This window comes from Notolepis coatsorum (genome assembly GCF_963971535.1).
Source record: "Notolepis coatsorum genome assembly, chromosome: 9".
Taxonomy (NCBI): Eukaryota; Metazoa; Chordata; class Actinopteri; order Aulopiformes; family Paralepididae; genus Notolepis; species Notolepis coatsorum.
The window spans coordinates 46,107,906-46,129,989 of record NC_140173.1 but is presented as its reverse complement, the minus strand read 5'-3'; the positions used below and the strand labels follow the sequence as shown (position 1 = coordinate 46,129,989).

At 43.1% G+C, this 22,084-nt stretch overlaps 1 protein-coding gene across 1 annotated transcript in view; it reads left to right on the top strand.

Moving 5' to 3' along the window:
- prom2 (prominin 2) overlaps positions 1 to 16,633 on the top strand; it is an 82,528-nt gene extending 65,895 nt beyond the window's left edge. Inside the window, 5 exon segments of the mRNA XM_084321857.1 lie at positions 8,387 to 8,408; positions 8,411 to 8,472; positions 8,474 to 8,476; positions 9,441 to 9,553; positions 16,259 to 16,633. Of these exon segments, the coding sequence (XP_084177983.1) occupies positions 8,387 to 8,408; positions 8,411 to 8,472; positions 8,474 to 8,476; positions 9,441 to 9,553; positions 16,259 to 16,535 (477 nt within the window). The 3' untranslated portion in view covers positions 16,536 to 16,633.
- The last annotated feature ends 5,451 nt before the right edge of the window (positions 16,634 to 22,084 follow it).

The window sequence follows — 22,084 nt, the reverse complement described above, 5'->3', positions numbered from 1 at the left end:
CAATGCACCAAAGTTATGGAACACACTACCTATGGACATTAGGGAAGCTAGATCTCTTAATATTTTCAGAAACAAGCTAAAAACGTACCTCTTCACCATAGCCTTCTAATACACCCCGCTGTTGATTGTACTGTAGCACTATTTTACTCTGGCCATTCTATTGCATAATTTTACTATATTCTACTATTCTATTATTGCACTTTATTATTGGTGTGCAAACCAGTCAACTTACAAAAAAGAGCCTGTTGGAGGATTTCAACAAGATAAATGCGACAACATTGCAAAATATTTCACTATAATATTTCAAAGTGAAGTAAAAAATATTATAATAATTATTTGATCATGTTAAAAAAGGGGAAATAAAAAACATTTGTAAAAAAAAAAAATTTTTTTTTTTTTTTTTTTTTATCAGTGGGGCACATATGATCATCGTGCCCTACTGATAGTGGTCTAAATACGCCGATGGCCTCAACACCGGCCTCACCAGTACCAAACGCGGTAGTAGCCTGATTTGGGCCGATAGCACTTCGTTATGGCTAACGCGCAGAGCATCGTATTATTCTCTATTTCTTCCTTCTTATAAATATGGTTGACTGTGTGACGTTAGGTGTCGCCTGGATGCTTTATTTAAATTTGTCTCGCCGTCTGACTTAAGGGGGGGTTGGCCTGGTCTGTTTTGTATAACTATTGCATAATGCCACTTTATTTTTTTTGTGTTTGTTTTTACATCCACTATATGCCAGGAGCTAAGCGCTAGCTTTGTTTAAATGACCTAGGACTTCTATGCGTGTCACTTACGCCTCGTCACGACTTGGCTTAATGCCTCCGTGATGCATTTCCTTTTCTTTTTTTTAGTGTGTGTGTACATATTTTTTCTGACTGGGGTCTCATGGATCCATCAGCCGTCCAACTACACTCTGCTAGCCACACACATGGCAAATGGTCGCGTTTGCGGCCAGAGGCGTCATCAGCTGCTGTTGACCTGCTAGGCTGCTAAAATGTCAGATGAACTTTTGCACAGCGCCCTCTCCTGACACGGCAGTCTAATTGCGCTATGACAAGGCAGCAAGCTACTATCTACTCAAGTCAAGAGTTTTATTTGTCACAGCATACAAGTATACAATGAAATGCGGGTGGTCTTGCCTGCAACGATGTGCAATACAGTAGTACAACATATAATAGAATCCAATAAAACAACATTGTGCAATAAACAGGTAACATAGTGGGGCATCTCGGTATTTGTACATACGTTATTTACAGAGCATGGAGGACATGCTAGGTCCTTTGGTAGTGCAATAGACTGTTACTGTTGCTATACTATTTTTTAAAGTGACCTTTCCTTTGTGGCCATAAGTGTGGGCGTGTGCAGCATGAGTGTGTGCTTGCTCATGTTAAAGTGGCTGCTAGTGTGCGAGCGTGTACAGCAGGATCGGCAATAGGCGGCCCGCGGGCCGAAATGGGCCCGCCAGCAATAATTTCTGGCCCGTCAGGTTATTTTGAGAATATGATGTTTATTTTACGCGCAGGAAATATTCACTCGTTGTGACGCCAGAGTGTCTTTTGAAGCTGTATCTATCTATTCATCATATCTATGGCTGTCACTATAGCCAATTGAAATGCTAGAAATGGTCACATGGACTGCGAGAACCAATGGAATTTCACTTTCACTTCCGCGTTTGGGATTGCCTTCTCCTTAAAAAGGGTAAATGCCCTGAAAAGTGTGCCTCCTATAGGCCTATAGCCCTACTTAATTCAGACCAAAAATTGCTCTCCAAGATCCTGTCCATGCGCCTAGAAAAAGTGCTCCCTTTCATTATTAACGAAGATCAGACTGGTTTTATTAAGGGTAGGAACTCTACCGACAACATGAGACGGCTCCTTAATATCATCCAAATGACTCGTGAGATAGACCACCCCGCGGTGGTTCTGTCTCTCGACGCGGAGAAGGCATTCGACCGTGTAGAATGGACGTATTTGTTTCTAACCCTCGCTGAATTTGGCCTAGGAAACACTTTTATTGACTGGGTCAAGGTTCTTTACAACTCACGGATGACGGCGGTTCTGACTAACAGGCTTAGGTCTAACAACTTTCCCCTACAACGGGGGAACCCCTAGGGGGACCCTCTTAGCCCATTACTATTTGACATGGCCATAGAACCACTCGCTCAGGCCATAAGGCAGTCAGCCGCGATCTCAGGTATTAGGGTGGGCGAGAGGGAGCACAAAATCACTTTACGCGGACGACGTACTGATCTTTATAGCTAAACCTGACTCTTCCATTCCATGTCTAACCCGCATGATTTCCACATTTGGAACCTTCTCTGGGTACAAAATTTACTTTTCCAAATCAGAAGCAATGCCACTTGGGACACTTAAATCCATCCCGATCCTGCCCGAGCCCTTCCCATTTCGCTGGTCGCCCTCCGGCTTCGTTTACTTAGGAGTATTTGTGAACCCACCTATGATACATTGTTTAAGGCCAACTTTCCCCCCCTTTTAGACACCATGAGGGCAGACTTAGTTAGATGGGCCCCTTTACCAATCTCCTGGCTGGGTAGGATAGCCCTCATCAAAATGAACGTACTCCCCAGACTATTATACCCTCTCCAAGTGATTCCAGTGCTGCTGACAAACAAGGTTATCAAGGTGCTAGAAGGCTGGCTAAGCTCATTCATTTGGAATGGGAAGAAACCGCGTCTGAAAATGGCCAAATTACAGATGGATGGTGAAGATGGGGGTCTAGATCTACCTAATATAAGACATTACCAACTAGCAGCACACCTTAGGGTACTTGTCGGTTGGTTCAGATCAGACCCACTATCAATCTGGCTAGACATTGAATCCTCGCAATCTAAGTCCCCCCTGTGGAACCTAATATTTATCACAGACTTTAAGTCTGTTAGGAAAATATGCTCTAACCCCATCACACTATGCTCCGTCAAGGCCTGGAAGACTGTCCGTAAGGTGGAGGGCTGAGCTAAGCTGACCTCTCCTCTTACCCCGATCGTAGGCAATCCTGACTTTAAGCCAGACCAAATTGGCGGCGGCTTCAAGACCTGGCATACGCAGGGCATAACTAACCTTGGCGACTTGTTTGATGGCCAGACCCTAATGTCCTTTCTACAGCTGCAGCAGCGGTATGGCCTATTGAAAATGGATTTTTTTTAAATACTTACAAATTAGGCAGTTTATCACCAAGGACACCTCACTGTTAATTAACAGTGCCACCTCGCAGGTGGAGAAAGCCCTCTCCTTGCAGATTCCTAAAAAACAAATATCTATTTTCTATAGTACTCTAAACCTTAATTCATCTTTATCTTCCCTTGTCACTAAACAGTCCTGGGAAAAAGATTTGGACATAGAGATCACGGACGAGGACTGCAGGATGCATGGACCTACGCAAAAAAAATCTCGGTTTGCAACCGCACCAAGTCTATCCAAGTTAGAATCTTACACCGCATTCATATTACCCCTGCCCTTAAGAGTAAAATGGATCCCAATGCATCCCCACTCTGCTTTAAATGCAAGATAGAGATTGGAAACCACGTCCACTGCTTTTGGGTCCTGTGTAAAGCTCCAGAGCTATTGGTTCGACATCGTAGAGGAACTATCTGATATATTCCAGACCCCCATCGAACTGGATTCCCTCTGCCTTTTACTAGGCCTCCCAGATATTCATATTGCCAATTTCAAACATAGGAGACTGTTCAATTTGTTGACATTTGCTGCTAGGAAAAACATTCTGTTCTGGATCAAGGACGAGGTCCCATCAAAGAGGTCATGGCACAACATTATTATGGACTGTATTCCTTGTGAATACATCACATGTATGCTGCACTCAGTGGTGGCCGGCCCATAGGTGGCGCTGGGGCGCCGCCCCCCCTGGTGAAGAGCAGGAGAAGAAGAAAATGTTTTATTTTTATTTTAGACCCCTAAAAATAAAATAAACATGTTTAAAAATAATATTTACTCATTTTAAGTATGTTTGTGTTTCAAATGCACAATAACATTAATATATCAAATATAAATCATTGTTTTGTGATTCACATGACGTCACTGTCTCTCCTGATATAGCGAGTACCTCTAAAGCTGGGCGCATAGACGTAGTGCGCACACTGCGTGTCACTGTATCATCGCAGCCAATTAAATATGTCAAGCAAATACATTTCGCCTATCAGTGCGTTCAAATATGATGTAATCAGGGCGCGTTTTTCTAGCGCTCCAAGCAAGCAGGGTCACTGCTGTGTTGTCACTCCCTCCACACAGAACGGAGAGTTTGCTAGCTTACTAGTAGCTACCATGGATCATGGAGGCAGAACATTCCAACCTCAAATGCAGGTAAATCCCTCAAAACAATACCTTTTGAGAGATGAACACTGGAGTGAAAGAGTTTCGACCTCATCAGCCTGATATCTCAATTCAGAAACAATCAACAGACAGAGGAAGACAATATACTCTGTCGTTTTCTAGCTGGTGGTAAGAAGTGTTGGCTACTTGGCTAACAAGAAGCTATATGCTAGCTGGATGCAGTCATGTAAATGCTGTTGCTTTCCATTCCTGCTTTTTAAAACGACGGGGACAGATGCAACATGCCCATGGACTGTTACTGGAGTTTCTTTTTGAGTGGATTTTTTTTAAAAGGTGGATATGGCTTGTGGACAGCTGAATATCTCGCCCCCTTCAACTCTTGTGATGGTAATTCTATGTTTAATTTACGCAAGCTAGCCTTGCTCTTTAACAATATGCAAAATATGCTGTACTCATACTGAAGTTATTCTTGGTATATACTGTATACTAGGTGATCTTTGCAGTTCCTTCTAATTTGTGTAAGGTTAGTGCCTGGGATTCCACGTCATGCTGTGTGTGTGTGAGAGAGAGAAAGAGAGAGATAGAGAGATAGAGGGGGATACTAATTCATTTTGCCGCAGGGGGCATAACCCACGGGACAATATATTGGTAACTTGTTTCAAATGACAAGATATACCTCTGTGATTATTATTGTACGGATCTGAATACGGTGTGCGCGTGGGAGCATGCACACATATATTACAGTGATAATATGCTGCTCCCGAGTCCGAGAGAGAGAGAGAGCGAGAGGAGCGAGAGAGAGAGAGAGAGAGAGAGAGAGGAGAGGAGAGAGAGAGAGAGAGAGAGAGAGAGAGAGAGAGAAGAGAGAGAGAGAGAGAGAGAGAGAGAGAGAGAGAGAGTTTTGAGATCTGGGCGTGCATGTTTGTGTAGGCGCTATTGAAACGTGGCTGCATTGACTGTGATCAATATATTGATTGATGGCAATGGTGATAGTTGTACTCTACCTACTTAAATATTCGTACCTTGTGGTTTCGCCGAGCTCTGACGTGCACAGTAGGCTACTCAGTGTGTGGTTTCGCCAATGCGTGCACACGTGTGTTTGTGTGTGGTGTGTGTGACATTGTGATACCTCTGTACATGTTTGCAAAAATGTTTGGTATAGCGCCCCCCCTGGAGAAGAATTCACCAGCGCCACTGGCTGCACTCCAAGTTGGACACTTTTTATGAAATATGGGACCCATATCTATCTCATATTGGACCTGCGCTATCCACCACTGTACTCTGCGGATTTCCCATTACTCTTAGCCTCCCTAGAGATCACTAATGTCTTGTATGTAGAAGCTTTGGGTCGTTGCAGAAGGTATCATAATGTATTTAGAATTATACAACGGCATGCAAATATCTCGATTCTGATTGGCTGAAACAGTCAATTTACACGTATGTATCTGTCACAATTCCACGCTCTTGGTCCCAGGACCCGCCCACAACCGAATCACTATCACTCCGCGTGCGAGTTAAAAAAAACAAAACAAGATGGCGGACAATAATCTTTACAAATGGATATGTTGATAGCGTCATAACGACTAAATAATAACCAATCTGTCACGGGCGAATGTCTTAGTCTCTTACACAATGTTGGATTGTGTAATCTATGGGTCATGAGTCATTGTGGAACAAAGAAAAATCGTGGATTGATTGATTGATTATTTGCAATTTAAAAAAAAATAATTCTTCATGCCCCTGACTGCAGAGCTCACTCTCTCACACTGTCTGGCACACCCACCCACCCACAAGACACACCACAGACACACACAGACACACACACACACACACACACACACACACACACACACACACACACACAGACACATGCACACGCACACACACACACACACACACACACACACACACACACACACACACACACACTCCTGTCTGCAACGGCGGAGGAGAGTCAGACTGAGAGACAGAAGCAGCTGAGTGCTGCGCTGTTTTAAGTGAGCATGGCCTATTGAATTGATTGATTGCTAATTTTATTACTGTACGACTGGTTTCCAACTGGTTAAGTTTAGGCCCTCTAAAGTAGGTTTAAAAAAATAAATAAAAAAATAGTGCGAAGAAAACTTTTTTTTTCCTATAGGGCAAAGAAAACTTTTTAATTTGTTTTACCTACTTTCTATAGAAGCATCTAATAATGAAGTTCTATAGAAAGTAGGTCTGCATCCCCTTAACAATTGTGTGTATTGAGCCGTACTGTATTGTACCCATTCTGCATCTGGTAATACAATTTTCAATCAATCAATCAATCAATCAATCAATCAATCATTCCAATAACAACCGCTAACTTCATAATTAAAAACTAAAGAAAAGTTGGATGTGTTAGTTGTAGTTGGTTGTGATGTCTTAGTTGAAAGACAGTTGGATGTGTTAGTTGGTTGGATGTCTTAGTTGCAAGACAGTTGGATGTGTTAGTTGTTGGATGTCTTAGTTGAAAGACAGTTGGATGTTAGTTGGTTGGATGTCTTAGTTGAAAGACAGTTGGATGTGTTAGTTGGTTGGATGTCTTAGTTGAAAGACAGTTGGATGTGTTAGTTGGTTGGATGCACTTACGAGCTGCTTCCACAATTTCTCTTTTTTGTTGTTGTGGGAACTACTTTTTGTGGCGGATGTTTTTTTCAATAAATCTTCGATTAATGTGTGTTTATTGTATAGCAATAAGGTTGGATGAATGTGGCAGTTGTATAAAAGCATTACACCACTTGCAGTCGTGATTTGTGAAAAATAAACCATGCCTAGGGGGGCCTAACGACCACCCCTAGGCATGGTTTATTTTTCACAAACCACTCCTGCGTGTGATGTAATGCTTAAGTACATGCCTGTTCGCACACACACACACACACACACACACACACACACACACACACACACACACACACACACACAAAACACGTGCACTCACACATATAAAACATGCACACATAAAACACATCCATACTAAACGCACACATATAAAACACACATATACAAAATAAACGTACACACTCCACACACACAGTTTATCAGTACACTGGGTGCTATCGTTGACCAGGAGTTGACTCCCTAACCTCCACTTCTGCTGTATATACAGTGTACAACATGTGAATATTTGAGCCATGTCTTTGTTGTTTGTCTTTTATCATGTCTGATAATGTACTTTTATAGTTTATATTATGTCTTTATTATTCTTACTATCATTTCTGTTGTTATTATTTTTAGTGTTATTGTTGTTAGTGTCTATATTATTATTATTACCGTAAATCTATTGTATTGTGATGTCTTGTTCTATGTATGTTTTGAAAAAGAGAAAATAAAAACATTTACAAAAAAAAGAAAAAAAAGAATAGTAAGTAAGAGGTAATAGTTAGTTTGTTAGCAGTGACAGTATTACAGCCTGTGGCCCTCTGACCCATTTATCCGGCCTCACGGCAGCACGTGTCACTTCCTGGAGATGACTGACTGTGAGGTCCTCTGTTCCTCATGACCTCCCACTGTAGAGCAGGGAGAGAATGTATGGAATTTACTCTCTCTCTCTCTCTCTCTCTCTCTCTCTCCTCTCTCTCTCTCTCTCTCTCTCTCTCTCTCTTCTCTCTCTCTCTCTCTCTCTCTCTCTCTCTCTCTCTCTCTCTCTCTCTCTCTCTCTCTCTCTCTCTCTCCTCTCTCTCTCTCTCTCTCTCTCTCTCTCCTCCTCCCTCCGCTATAGGAGATCAGAGAGTTCTGGACTGTCAGATGGGGTACTCATTGCATATGTTGACTGGGCCAAATTGACCGTAAGTTAAATGCAGACCACCACCACACTGTGATTCCCGTACAGTCTATTTTGTGTGACAGGGGTGGGTGGGAGGGACTACATATCGGTGTGTGTGTGTGTGTGAGAGAGAGAGAGAGAGAGAGAGAGAGAGAGAGAGAGAGAGAGAGAGAGAGAGAGAGAGAGAGAGAGAGAGAGAGAGAGAGAGAGAGAGAGAGAGAGAGAGAGAGAGAGAGAGAGAGAGAGAGAGAGAGTGAGTAAACTAATGTGTGCACTGCATGGTGTCTCCTTTAGATCCGGGAGAAGGTGGGTCGCTGTGGCCGGTAGCAGGAGCTGTGGACTCAGGAAAGATCATTGTCTGCTCACACATGGTGGCGTCACTTGGTGAGATGCAGAGGCTACAGCTGTTAATACAATAGAGTTGAGTTGAGATGAGTTATTATATTTATTAAATCATCTGCTCTGTCATCCTCTTGATATTGTATTTTTAAGTTTAACTTTCCTTTGTTCATTTGAATTAGTTTTGGTATTGTGTTTGTTCACATGCTGATGGCAATATGACTGGTCTGACTGTCATGTGTTCATTGTATTAGTTTGGGTACTCTATTATTCACATAATATCTTACAATTAGGGCTGTCAGTTTATCGCGTTAATTAGATAAATTAATTACACAGAAAATTATTGCGTTATGAAAATTAACTCAAAATTTATAAATAAATAAACATATTTATTTTTTTATTTACATTCTTTTATCTCATTCATTCCATAAGAAACGTAGAATACACATTTACAGACTTTTTTTTTTTAAATTGTCCATTTGCATGTTCTTGGTTATCTGATTCTAGGGACATCTATGGATCTCAGGGAATGTATTCCCAGTGTCAGAAATACTGTCTGTTACTAGGCCTTGAGTAAATTGTAATGAACCAAATGAGAATATCAATTTTTTTTTTTTTATTATCTTTGACTGAATAACACCATGCTAAAATGTACCAGACCTGAAATATCAGGCCTAAAATGGTTATGCAATTAAAATGCGATTAATTAGATTAATTAATTACAAATCCTGTAATTAATTAGATACATGTTTTTAACCGCCTGACAGCACTACTTACAATATGACAAGTTTTGTGCATTATATGGTTTGTTTTCACTTGCACTATTTTGTGTCCCAAATTAAATTAAATTAAATTGAATACAACTTTATTGTCAAACCAAGATTATGGTTACAAGGAGGTACACACATTGGTAAAGTGGGGCTTGGAAGGCCATTGTGATGTCAGGTGAAAACAAAATGCTTTGCTTAAACACTGGCGTTGTCTTCACGTGATTCTTTTGTCTTGACAGAATGCGTTCTGGTTCAGTCTGGGCTGGTGTTTGATGTTCTTCATCCCCAGCATGGTCTTCTCTATCAAACTGGCCAAGTACTACAGGAGAATGGATCAATCTGACTACCTGGAGTGAGTACCACACACCACACACCACACACTGTCACAGTCCCAGCCGCGTGAATACTTTCCCCAAGGCAGTTGTCCTTCCGCGTTCGGTTTACGCGGCCTGATTGGCCACTGACACCGGTTCCTGACAGGGAGCGAGCGAGCGAACTAGAGACGAAATCGCGCGCGACACTGTCCTGATATGAGGCGGCGCGTGTCCGAGTGTGTCTGTGTGTGTGTGTGTTACCTGGAAGCACACGTGGGGGGGGGGCCTGCGATTCTTGACCAATAAAAAGTGTTTAGGGGCGGGACTCGGCCGTGTAATCGCTCAACTAGAGACACAGCGAGCGAATATCTGAGGGGTGGACGACATCGCTGCTCAGTTCGCTGTCGCTCGCGGCAGGTCAGGATAGTCTGATTGAAACGAATACATTTTAATCATTTTCGCAATCACGCTCGCTCGCGTCGCTCCCTGTCAGGAAGGGGTGTGATGCTTCTCTCAGCGCCCAATCGCGTTAGCCCTACTATCGCCTAACTACTCGCTCAATACACTCGCTCAATATACTAAAACTAACTATCACTCAACTCCCTATCACTCAACTAGACTAAATATAGCCTATAGAACAGATTTTTACAGCCTAACGTTAATATAGAGAGATGAAAACAACACGTTATTTATATATTGATGTGATGTCGATTGATATGAATAGCGCGTTACGTTAACCCTTTATCTGCCGGAGATTATTCTCATCTTAATCCCTTCTCTGCCAGTACTGTAAGTCTATGGAGATGTTCCCCTTCTTTGCAGGGCTATAACTTTTTAAATTGTATTGCTAAATTGACATTACTATGGCCCATTCAACATCAATTATCTATCGTTTAGGATGTAGCAACGTTCTACTTTTTCATTCACACATTCATACTAAAATACGGTCTAAAGTATAAATATGTTTTTATCGTTTTCTGCAGCATTCCATAGAACGTGAGTTATAGCTATAAATACATATATTAGATCATCAAATGTAGTTTGATACCGATTGACGTCAGATAAAAAATTTCAATTGTACAAGGTCCTAAACGTCATGACTCATCATCTGATGTTGACCGGAGGGGGGGGGGGGTCGTTTATAATGCAATGACCGACGTTAAATGAATCATGTAGTATGGGTGATATGTTGATCATAGCAGTTTGTATGGATAATAATAATCAAACACGCTGAAACTCACCGCAGCTTCCTCTGACCGTTGGGTGATCAGCGTGGAGCAGAAAGATCGCTATTATGGGATGTTGATATATGCGATCCATTTCCAGGTTGTATAATACTATATACGTCCAAATAACGTTGTTTATTGAGTTATGGCAACCGATCGATTATCCAGTGTGTCGAGATGGAGTCCCGCGAGCGATAGCGAGTGGCCGGACGAAATATGGGTGAGCACCACTTCCGGCCGCTCACTTCCGGTTTTGGCAACTCGCCGATCGGCCACCAGGTGGCGGTCTTGAATCGTTGGAGAGTTGAGAGGACCCCCTATCCCCCCGCGACCCTCTCTGCGCCACCCCCTATCTCCCTGTCTCCGGCTGTCCCTGAGCAACGACCGGAGTGTTGAATGTCCCGTGACTAAGACGGGGAGGACGTGACCCTCTTTGCGCCGCCCCTGTGCCTCAAATAGATCCGCTATCAACTCTATCTTTAATCTTTCAAAATGTTCAGTTGCTATCGCTATTAGCTCTATCTTTAATTTTTCAAAATTTACAGTTGCTATTGCATGCACTCATCTGTGTTTCACCACACACATGAGTGCATGCTTACCAACTGTCCGTCTGCAACACTACTATCACCAACATCTAAGAAGGGAGATCCCCCCTTGAATGGCCCTTCTAAGGTTTCTCTCCTCCACACTGCCTGTGGAGCTTTTTTCCCTATTGTTAGGTTTTAGTGAGTTTTTCCTTACCTTCGCGTGGGGTATGTCTGGGAGTGCTTGCATTCTTTCATTTATTTGCATTCATCTAAAAAATGTTTGGACCTTATGGTGTTCTTGTTCTGTTCTTGACTTATTGTTATGTTGTCTTCTTGACTTGTTTAAAGAAGACCTGTACGGCCCATGGGGACATTAACGTGTGTTGTCGGGCCCTATAAATAAATTTGATTTGATTTAGGAGATCTACAGCACCCGTCAAGTCTCCGTGGGTGAAATATGATTGCCATGACAGATCTTTGAAATATTTATCTCAAAGACGCTGTAAAACGTCATTGGCAGATTACGCATGGCGAGGAATGACGTCTAAACACGTCATTGGCGATTAAAGGGTTAATATAGAGAGATGAAAACAATACGAGGAAATGGGCTACGTTAATTAATATAGAGAGATGAAAACAATACGAGGAAATGGGCGAGGACTATTGATGTGAGAGATGAAAACAATACGTTATTTATATATTGATGTGATGTCGATTGATATGAATAGCGCGTTACGTTAATATAGAGAGATGAAAACAATACGAGGAAATGGGCTACGTTAATATAGAGAGATGAAAACAACACGAGGAAATGGGCGAGGACTATTGATGTGAGAGATGAAAACAATACGTTATTTATATATTGATGTGATGTTGATTGATATGAATAGCGTGTTACGTTAATATAGAGATGAAAACAATACGAGGAAATGGGCTACGTTAATATAGAGAGATGAAAACAATACGAGGAAATGGGCGAGGACTATTGATGTGAGAGATGAAAACAATACGTTATTTATATATTGATGTGATGTCGATTGATATGAATAGCGCGTTACGTTAATATAGAGATGAAAACAATACGAGGAAATGGGCTACGTTAATATAGAGAGATGAAAACAATACGAGGAAATGGGCGAGGACTATTGATGTGAGAGATGAAAACAATACGTTATTTATATATTGATGTGATGTCGATTGATATGAATAGCGCGTTACGTTTAATATAGAGAGATGAAAACAATACGAGGAAATGGGCGAGGACTTGGGCTGTGGAACTGAAAGCTAGGCGCAACACGATTGGGCGCTGAGAGAAGAGTCAGTGGCCAATCAGGCCGCGTAAACCGAACGCGGAAGGACAACTGCCTTGGGGAAAGTATTCATGCGTCCCAGCCGGGGTTACTTCCTGAACAATGTGAACAGTGGCCTTCTGCTGCCCTCTGGCGGGTAACTGCAGATACTGAACCCTCTCTTGCATTTATGCCTAGGTTTTCTGGCTATGATTAATGCTATGATTAATGTTCTGCCTCTGTTCATGTTGTCTTTGTCACTCCCCTTCCTGGTATGATGTCTTCCCCTGGTCTGGGTTGTGTAAAGAGATTATCTCCATAATAGAAACATATGTAAAGAGATTAAACCATAATAGAAACATATGTAAAGAGATTATCTCCACACTAGAAACATTATGTAAAGAGATGATCTCCACACTAGAAACATATATGTAAAGAGATTATCTCCACACTAGAAACATATATGTAAAGAGATTATCTCCATACTAGAAACATAGTAATGTAAAGAGATTATCTCCACACTGGAAACATATATGTAAAGAGATTATCCCCACACTGGAAACATATATGTAAAGAGATTATCTCCACACTGGAAACATATATGTAAAGAGATTAACTCCACACTGGAAACATATATGTAAAGAGATTATCTCCACACTGGAAACATATATGTAAATAGATTAACTCCACACTGGAAACATATGTAAAGAGATTATCTCCACACTGGAAACATATATGTAAAGAGATTAACTCCACACTGGAAACATATTTATGTAAAGAGATATCTCCACACTGGAAACATATATGTAAAGAGATTAAACCATACTGGAAACATATATGTATAGAGATTAAACCATAATACACAACCCAGACCAGGGGAAGACATCATACCAGGAAGGGGAGTGACAAAGACAACATGAACAGAGGCAGAACATTAATCATAGCTAGCAAACCTAGGCATAAATGCAAGAGAGGGTTCAGTATCTGCAGTTGCCCGCCAGATGGCAGCAGAAGGCCACTGTTCACATTGTTCAGGAAGGAACCCCGGCTGGGACTGTGACACACACGCCCCGCGCCACACACACCACGCACCACAAACCACGCACCACGCACCACAAACCACACACCACACACGCTACGCGCCACACACATCACACACCACGCACCACAAACCACGCACCACACACGCTACGCGCCACACACATCACACACCAGACACCACGCACCACACACGCTACGCGCCACACAAAAACATACACACGTGCATGCTCACATATGCACATTGCTGCCTGGTGAATGCCTGATTTAGAATGTGTTTTCAATGAGCTTAAACAGGTTCATGAAAGAAACAAACCTTCAATTTAAAGAAACTATGTGTATGATTCTGAAACATGTATATAATGTGAACTCGCAGTCTACTGGGTTGCATCGACCAGTATAGCAGCATTTTAACCTTTCACTACCACACTACATAAGGTTAACCCTTTCACTACCACAACCGTCTGTCGTGTGGTAGTGAAAGGGTTAACCTTCTGTAGTGTGGTTGTGAAAGGGTTAACCTTCTGTAGTGTGGTAGTGAAAGGTTAACTTTCTGTAGTGTGGTTGTGAAAGGGTTAACCCTTTGCCGTGTGGCAGTGAAAGGGTTAACCGTCTGTATTGTCGCAGTGAACGGGTTAACCGTCTGTAGTGTGGTAGTGGAAGGGGTAACTGTCTGTAGTGTGATAGTAAAGGGTTAACCTTCGGTAGTGTGGTAGTGAAAGGGTTAACCCACTGTCGTGTGGCAGTGAAAGGGTTATAACCTTCCGTATTGTCGCAGTCAAAGGGTTAACCGTTTGGTAGTGCGGCAGTGAAAGGGTTAACGTTTTCACTGCAAGGCTCCACTGCGAGGGGTTTGGTTGGAATAAACAGGGACTTTAGTGGTTATGTTTATGTATATATTATGAATATGTTTAGGCTACATGGTGTGTTTGTTTGTCTCAGGAGAGCAGCTGCGTTGGTGTTGTTTGTGATGTGTTTCCGAAGGGATCAATAGAACGCTCAAAGAGTCTGAGCTTCCTTTAAGAGGGATCAATAGAAAGCTCACAGAGTCTGAGCTTCCTCTAAGAGGGTGAAAACCCAAGCCGCTGCTGAAATACAGTATAAAATTACCCTTTTCTCTCCGAAGTCTCCTTTCAAGTCCTCCAGTCCACGAACGCTCGGTGCTGCCACCACTGGTCGCCAATAAGATCAGCACCTTGACCGGACAAGGTTAAAAGTGATAGTAGTTTTTATTGCTTTACCAGAAAATCACAGGAGAACTCTCGGCTGGAGGATTTGAAAGGAGACTTGGGAGAGAAAAGGGTAAAAATAAATTGTATTTCTAAGGGTAAAAAAATAAGCTTTCTGTTGATCCCTTCAAAAAACATGTGGGTGCGGCTGGGTAGCGCAGTGGACTAAGCACTCGCCCACCACCGCAGAGACTCTGGGATCGAATCCAGCTGTCATCGGTACCTCCGGCTTGGTCAGTCGTCCCTACTAACACAATTGGCAGTGTTAGCGGGTGGGAAGCCTGTGGGGTATGTATCCTGGTCGTTGTAAATTGTGACTCCTACTGGTCGGTCGGGGCGCCTGTTCAGCAGGGAGGGGATCTGGGGGAGATAGTGTGAACTTCCACACGCGTTATGTTCCCCCAGTGAACCTCCTCGCTGTCGGGTGAAAAGAAGCAGCTGGAGACTCCACATGTATCGGAGGAGGCATGTGGTAGTTCTACACCCTCCCCAGGCCGACAGTGGGGCTATGCGTGCAACGATCAGGAAGGGAATTGGCATAATGACTAAAATTGGGATGGGTGAAAAAATACAGAAAGCCTAAAAAAATATATAATAAAAATAATTATATTTAAAACACAATGTGAACTTGCACTAATTTGTCAGGGCGAGTTTTGACTTAACCCTCAGACTCCGCGGCGGTTCGTTTTAGAGCTTATGTGTAATATGCTTATATGTAATGCATACAGAGCTTGTCAATAGAGCTTGGTTAGCTCCTGATGCTCCAGTCTCCACCATTGTCACCATCACCACCGCGACCACTATACCTCCTGTCGCTGTGAGAATGGGTTTTAAGCAGAGCCCAATCGCTGAACACAGGAGAAGAGAGAATGGAGCGTTTCAGGATATTTAATAGTATTCCCCAAGCAGACAGGAATTGGGAATGTTCTTGGGGCAATGAGAGCAGGTGCACTCCAGTGCTACTGCGGATGAAAGACACAGGTCCGTGTCGAGAGAGTGAGCAGGAACTCCTTAGTAAAGCTCCAGGGGTCCAGACAGGGGCTCGCTGGAACGGAGGTCCTGGGCACAAGAGAAGGAATGTTAGAACAGGGAATAATCACACGAGTGTCTAGCAGGTCTTCGGACTGAGGCGTCGTACCTAGGTAATGATAATAACACCATGACGACTTCTGGTCAGCATCCTCCGGTAGAAGTAGGGTCTTGGTCATCAGGGAATGGGATACAGCTGTGAAGAGTGAGGTGCCTGGCAGCGTGTGAATCAGGAGACGAGGTGCAGCTGAGTTGAGTGACAGGGGATGAAGGAGTGCTGGCCATATATGGGCGTGAGGCTTCCGTGGTGGATGGAAGGGAGGCTGAAGAGGAGTGAGGAAGGTGTGGTGAATGTGAAGGGGGAATGAGGAGGAGTGAAGAATGCTCTTGCTGTGATTATGACAGGACCCCCCCCTCTACGGGCGCCCCCTGGCGGCTCAGGCTTGATAGGGTTGGCCCGATGGAAATCCCGGACGAGGTCCGGGTCCAGGATCATCTGGCGGGAGATCCAACTGCGCTCTTCTGCACCGTAGCCCACCCAGTCGACCAGGTACTGGTAGCCGCGGCCAGGGCGCAGCACGTCCAGCAACTGCCGGACAATGTAGGCCGGGTGGTCGTCGACGACCAGCGCAGGGGGAGGCTCCGGAGCAGGGGGAGACAGGGGATTGGAGACCAGTGTTAATTTTGGCAGCTATTTTCATTTTAGTTTGAGTCTTAGTCATGTATCAAGTGCTCCTTTTTCGTTTTCATCCTATTTAGTCATCTTCATTTATTTTTCGTTTAGTCAGTTTTAGTCAACTAAATGTCTGAGCATTTTTGTCTTAGTCAGTTTTTGTCTAAATTTTGTCTTTTTTGTTTTAGTCTAGATTTTGTAGACCAAAACGGATGACATTTTTATCTATTTTTACTTAATGTACAAAAAATATATATATATTATATAAATTATTTAAAAAAAACTTTTCTTTTTTACAACTACTGTTTTATATATACTGTTTTTTAGTAATAACTAGAAAGTAATGGTATTTATTCAACAACAGGTGATTGTATAGATTAGTATTAATATCATTAAAAGTTCTATGCTCAACTATGCTTCACCCACGGAAAGGTTGTTGGCACATTGGTTCCACACGGACATTATATGTTGTTGCACTTGCTTCCAGAAGGCTCCGTTTAGGTAGCAGAGGCTCTGTTGTGATTTTAAATGCACAATAAATATTCAACATTCTCTTTTGAGACTCCGCCTCAGACTCTTATCATTTGGCACTAAAAGCTAAACATTGTCACCGGTATGGCTGTCCACAACATGTCATTAATTGTGTCGATCAGTTAGCCACATTAGCGTGAGCTATAGGTTAGCCACTAGCTAACGCGAGCTAGATGGAAATACAAACAATGTAACGTTACTGGTGAAAAAGTGATTTACCTTGGAATACTCCTTTGCCAACTTGCTGTACTTTGCTTGCAGGTCTGCAGCTGGATTATGAATAGTCCCAACTTTAGCCAAGGTAACATTAAGCTAAAACTAGCTTTTCAAATAGCTCTTCAGCTAATGCTAATAACACAGAGCTCCCGTCAGCCGTCACACTGTTCTGTCGGGACGATGGCATTAAGAAAAGTTATAATTATTTTGTCTCGTCTTGTTTTAGTCAACAATATCAACATACATGAAGAGAAATTTCGTCCTGGTTTTTGTAAATAAATTTTTTGTGTCCTCAGTTGTGGTCAACGATATTTAATAAACTTTAGTCTCGTTAGCGTGACATGGTCTTCAATAACGTGACGTCACATCTCGTTGTCATCATGAAAAAAACCTTCGTTGACGAACATCTTTCGTCACCATTTTAGTCAACAAAATGAACACTGCTGGAGACCACCAGCTGGGAGACATGGAAAGAGGGGTGAATCCGCATATGGGAGGGGAGCTGGAGTCTTGACGACCGAGGGGTTGATGAGGGACAGAATCTTGTAGGGACCAACGAAACGGGGGGTTAGTTTACGGGAAACAGACTTGAGCGGCAGGTCCCGAGACGAGAGCCATACCATCTGATCTGGTTGATAGTCGGGAGCCGGGGTCCGGTGGCGGTCGGCGAAGCGACGGTTCTGGTCCGCGGAACGGAGAAGCGCGGCCCTCGTGTCCTCCCAAATCCTCCTGCAGCGGTGAAGGTGGTCCTGTACCGATGGGACAGCGATCTCCTCTTCCTGGGAAGGGAACAGCGGGGGTTGGTAGCCCAGAGAGGACTCAAAGGGGGACTGACCTGTGGCCGCCGAAGACAGAGTTGTGGGCATACTCGATCCACGGCAGGAAAGTACTCCAGCCGGAGGGGTCCCGGGTCGTCACGCAGCGGAGGGCGGATCCCAGGTCCTGGTTGGCCCGCTCCGACTGGCCGTTGGTCTGTGGGTGGTACCCGGAGGAGAGACTGACCGTGGCCCCCAGGGCCCGGCAGAAGGCCTTCCAGACTTGGGAGACGAATTGAGGGCCCCTGTCGGAGACGATGTCCACCGGGATCCCGTGGAGCCGGAAGACGTGGAGCACCATCAGGTCCGCGGTCTCTGAAGCAGAGGGGAGTTTGGGGAGAGCAACAAAGTGCACGGCCTTCGAGAAACGGTCAACAATAGTGAGAATAACTGTTACCGTGTGAGGGAGGAAGGCCGGTGACGAAGTCCAGGGCAACGTGCGACCAGGGCCGACCGGGAACAGGGAGTGGACGGAGGAGCCCGGCGGGTGGTCGGTGGGAAGCCTTTCCACGAGCACAGACTGCATGCAAGGACGAAGGCGTGGGTGTCCTCCCTCATGGAGACCCACCAGAAGTGCCGCTTCAGCAGGGATAGGGTACGGTTGATCCCAGGATGGCAGGCGAACCGGGAAGCGTGAACCCACTGGAGCACCTGGGAGCGAACAAGGTCGGGGACAAAAAGCCGGTTAGGTGTGCCGTTACCTGGGTCCGGCTGGACGCGCTGAGCCTCCCTGACGATGGACTGGATCTCCCAGGTGGCGGCGGCCACCAAGCAGGAGGAGGAGAGGATGGTGTCAGGGTGTGCAGGACCCTCTTCGGGGACAAACTGCCGGGAGAGAGCGTCCGGCTTGGTGTTCTTGGAGCCTGGCCTGCAGGTCAGGGTGAAGTTAAACCTGGCGAAGAACAGCGCCCAGCGGGCCTAGCGGGAGTTCAGGCGCTTGGCCGTCTGGACGTAGGCGAGGTTCTTGTGGTCCGTCCAGACCAGGAAGGGGATCTCTGAGCCTTCCAGCCAGTGCCTCCATTTAGTCCATGGGCCAGACCAGATATCGGTGCCACGTACATATAATTTTTTCAAATATCTATTTCTGTAGATGATATTTTTGTATGATAGCCCTTCCAGAGTGGTAGCTTTATCATAATTATCAAGTCATGAAGTATACCCACCCCCTCAGGAAATTGCATTTCAGATGCTGGCGCATATCCTGTTTAGACACGTAGAGGACATCTGTCAATGTTTCACAATATTGTGTTTGGTATCATTTTAAAGGGGACTGTGTCATCTTTCATTCAAGCTAAGATGTGAATCTTTCTGACCAATATAGAGGTCACTGGAGCTCTTTGAACAGTCAACAACACACATTTCTACACGATTTTCGCCTAAATTATATACTATCTTTTAGCCTTGTGTCATCTAGGAGCAACAGAGACACAAAATACAATATCTACAACACTCAGGACCATAAGGATTCAGGAAATGTATAATGCCTATACTATTTCATTGTTACAGGTCATTGTGAGCCTTAAATTAGAAAAGCAGTATTAGGCTCCTATTAAACTATACAGAACAGCCTAGATAGTATAGTCTAGATCAGGGGTAGGCAAAAATTATAATTTTTTTTTTTTTTTTTTTAAATATTATAGTGAAATATTTTGCACTGTTGTCGCATTTATCTTGTTGAAATCCTCCCACAGGTTCTTTTTACTACCACATATTTAATTGAGACCCTTTATTTGTTTATTATTTCAATTTAGCTGGAAATTGCTACATCATTCAGTAACATTTGCAGAGCCTTATAACAAAAACATTATTATGGTCACCATTGTGACCAGTGGGATTAATCAACAAATTTGATTATTTATTTTTCTATTTCATTGAACATTGCACATGTTAAAAGCAATTTTTTTTACTCAAAATGTGAGTATTACCAAGTCAACTTGTGTTCTTAAAACAATGACAATAAACATAGTTTTATTAGGTTGAAATAATGTGGTTGTGTACTTATTTTTCTGTTAACTTATTATGGATTGAAAACTGAAAACCTTAATGCACAGTAACTGAACTCAATATTTTTAAGTTCTGGTAACTTATTATTATATATTTTTTACAGTGTAGTCTTGCGATCAATCAAAACGTATTTACACGATATACCTCACATTCACCCTCCATTCACATCCTGGTGTTCTCCATTAGTCCTGTAGGTGGAGCTATGACAGCACACGTACAGTACACACACCAATGGTGTGTGATGTGTCCAAAAATGAATGGGCAAATGTGAGTGAAATGGTCGCACTGTATGCAGCTGTTTGTCTGCATTGCATCCCCCCCCCCCAACTCAGATTTAGGGTTGATACAACCATCATAATAATATTGTTAATAATAACAATAACAATAATGATGTAATAATGTAAAATTTTTTATTAAAAAGATCTGATTATGAGAAAAGAAAATTACGATGCATGGAATATTGTTGAGGCACACTAGTTACAACTATATTTCAAACAGGCACTCCATGTCAAAAAGGTTGCTGACCCCTGGTCTAGATGGAAACCTAGGTCCACCTGCATAGGGTGGATTTTTTTTCACCACCTGTTGTTTATTAATCCTTGAAGTGTATTTTAGGATTCTGACAGGTAACAGGTTGGAATAATGTCCCATGGGGTTTATTTTTAACCCTTTATTACACCTATCCTGAACCAAAACCTGAAAAATAAGAAAAAGAAAACAGCATAACTTTTGAAGTTGACAACACAAATTAAAACATTTTCCCAAACAAGTTTGACCCAAGGAATTCAGTACAATTGTTATTTTTAAGATTCAAACACATCTTGATTAAATTTCAGGGCAGAAAAAGCAAAAAATGCTGAAAGAAACGTATATCACATCTCTATTTTCCCTTTTTACTGAAATGTAGTGCATTGGATGAGATCGATTTAGGTTAATATCGGAAATAATATTGTAATAAAGATTGTCTCCATGCTGTTATGCCCTAAATATTATAGTTTTGCATAAACAATTATATAGAGACAAATTAACACATTTTCCCATGCGATTTTGATCAGTGATTTTATTGTTAAGGTTCAAACTATGTTTTCATATGCACTGGATATCATGGACTGGATATCTTCTTTGTTGATACAACATTCAAGTATTTTTTTCTATTTGTATTTTGTACCCTAAACTACTAATCATCATCACTAAAACAATTGTCAAAGTCTATCTTCGATCTCCATCTCTTCCTCCGCCTCATCACACTCGTACTCTCCATCCTCCTCATCCATGTTATTTTTTGCGTAATCTGCCTCCTTATCAAGAGCTTCTTGCTCTTCTGACTCCACTTTCTGGGCCAGTACCTCAACAAGAGAAGGACGGAGGATGGGTCCAACTGTCCAGACAGGTTCTAACACCTCCTCATCCATTGTTTTTCCCAGTCCATACTTTGATCATAGGCTTTGGGCCTCTTGAATATTGGCTGTTCTGCTCTTTTGTAGCAGGCGACTATGAAGTTGGCTCGCTGTACATGTGGGATGAGACGGACCTTGGGCGGAGGCAGGCGTTCAATGTCTATGGAGTTTGCATCCAGGACTTTATCAGCACCCATCATTTTCTGCAGCATCTTGGCTCACACAGCATCAACTGACTTCATCCGACCATGGCCATCCATAATGCATGTGAAGGACTCCATCTCCTGTTGGAGCTAATCTGTTACCAGCGACAATGCGCCAAGCTGACTAAAAGCCTTCTGGAATCTAGGGTTCTTCTGCAGATTATTCAACGGATTCACCTGTCTCTTTCCTTTGAAAGCGCTGGCACAGTCATCCCTAGAAAAGTCATAGTATCCCAGCAGAGTGCTGCAGTACTCTGAGTCCAGAGACTCAGCCAGTTCGGACACATGTATTAGCTTGCAGTGCCAAGGTGCCAGTGCTGTGGTCCAGGTATCTGGAGAGGTTGGTCATGCTGACATGGTAGATGAGTATCATCAGTATATAGAGGTTGGTC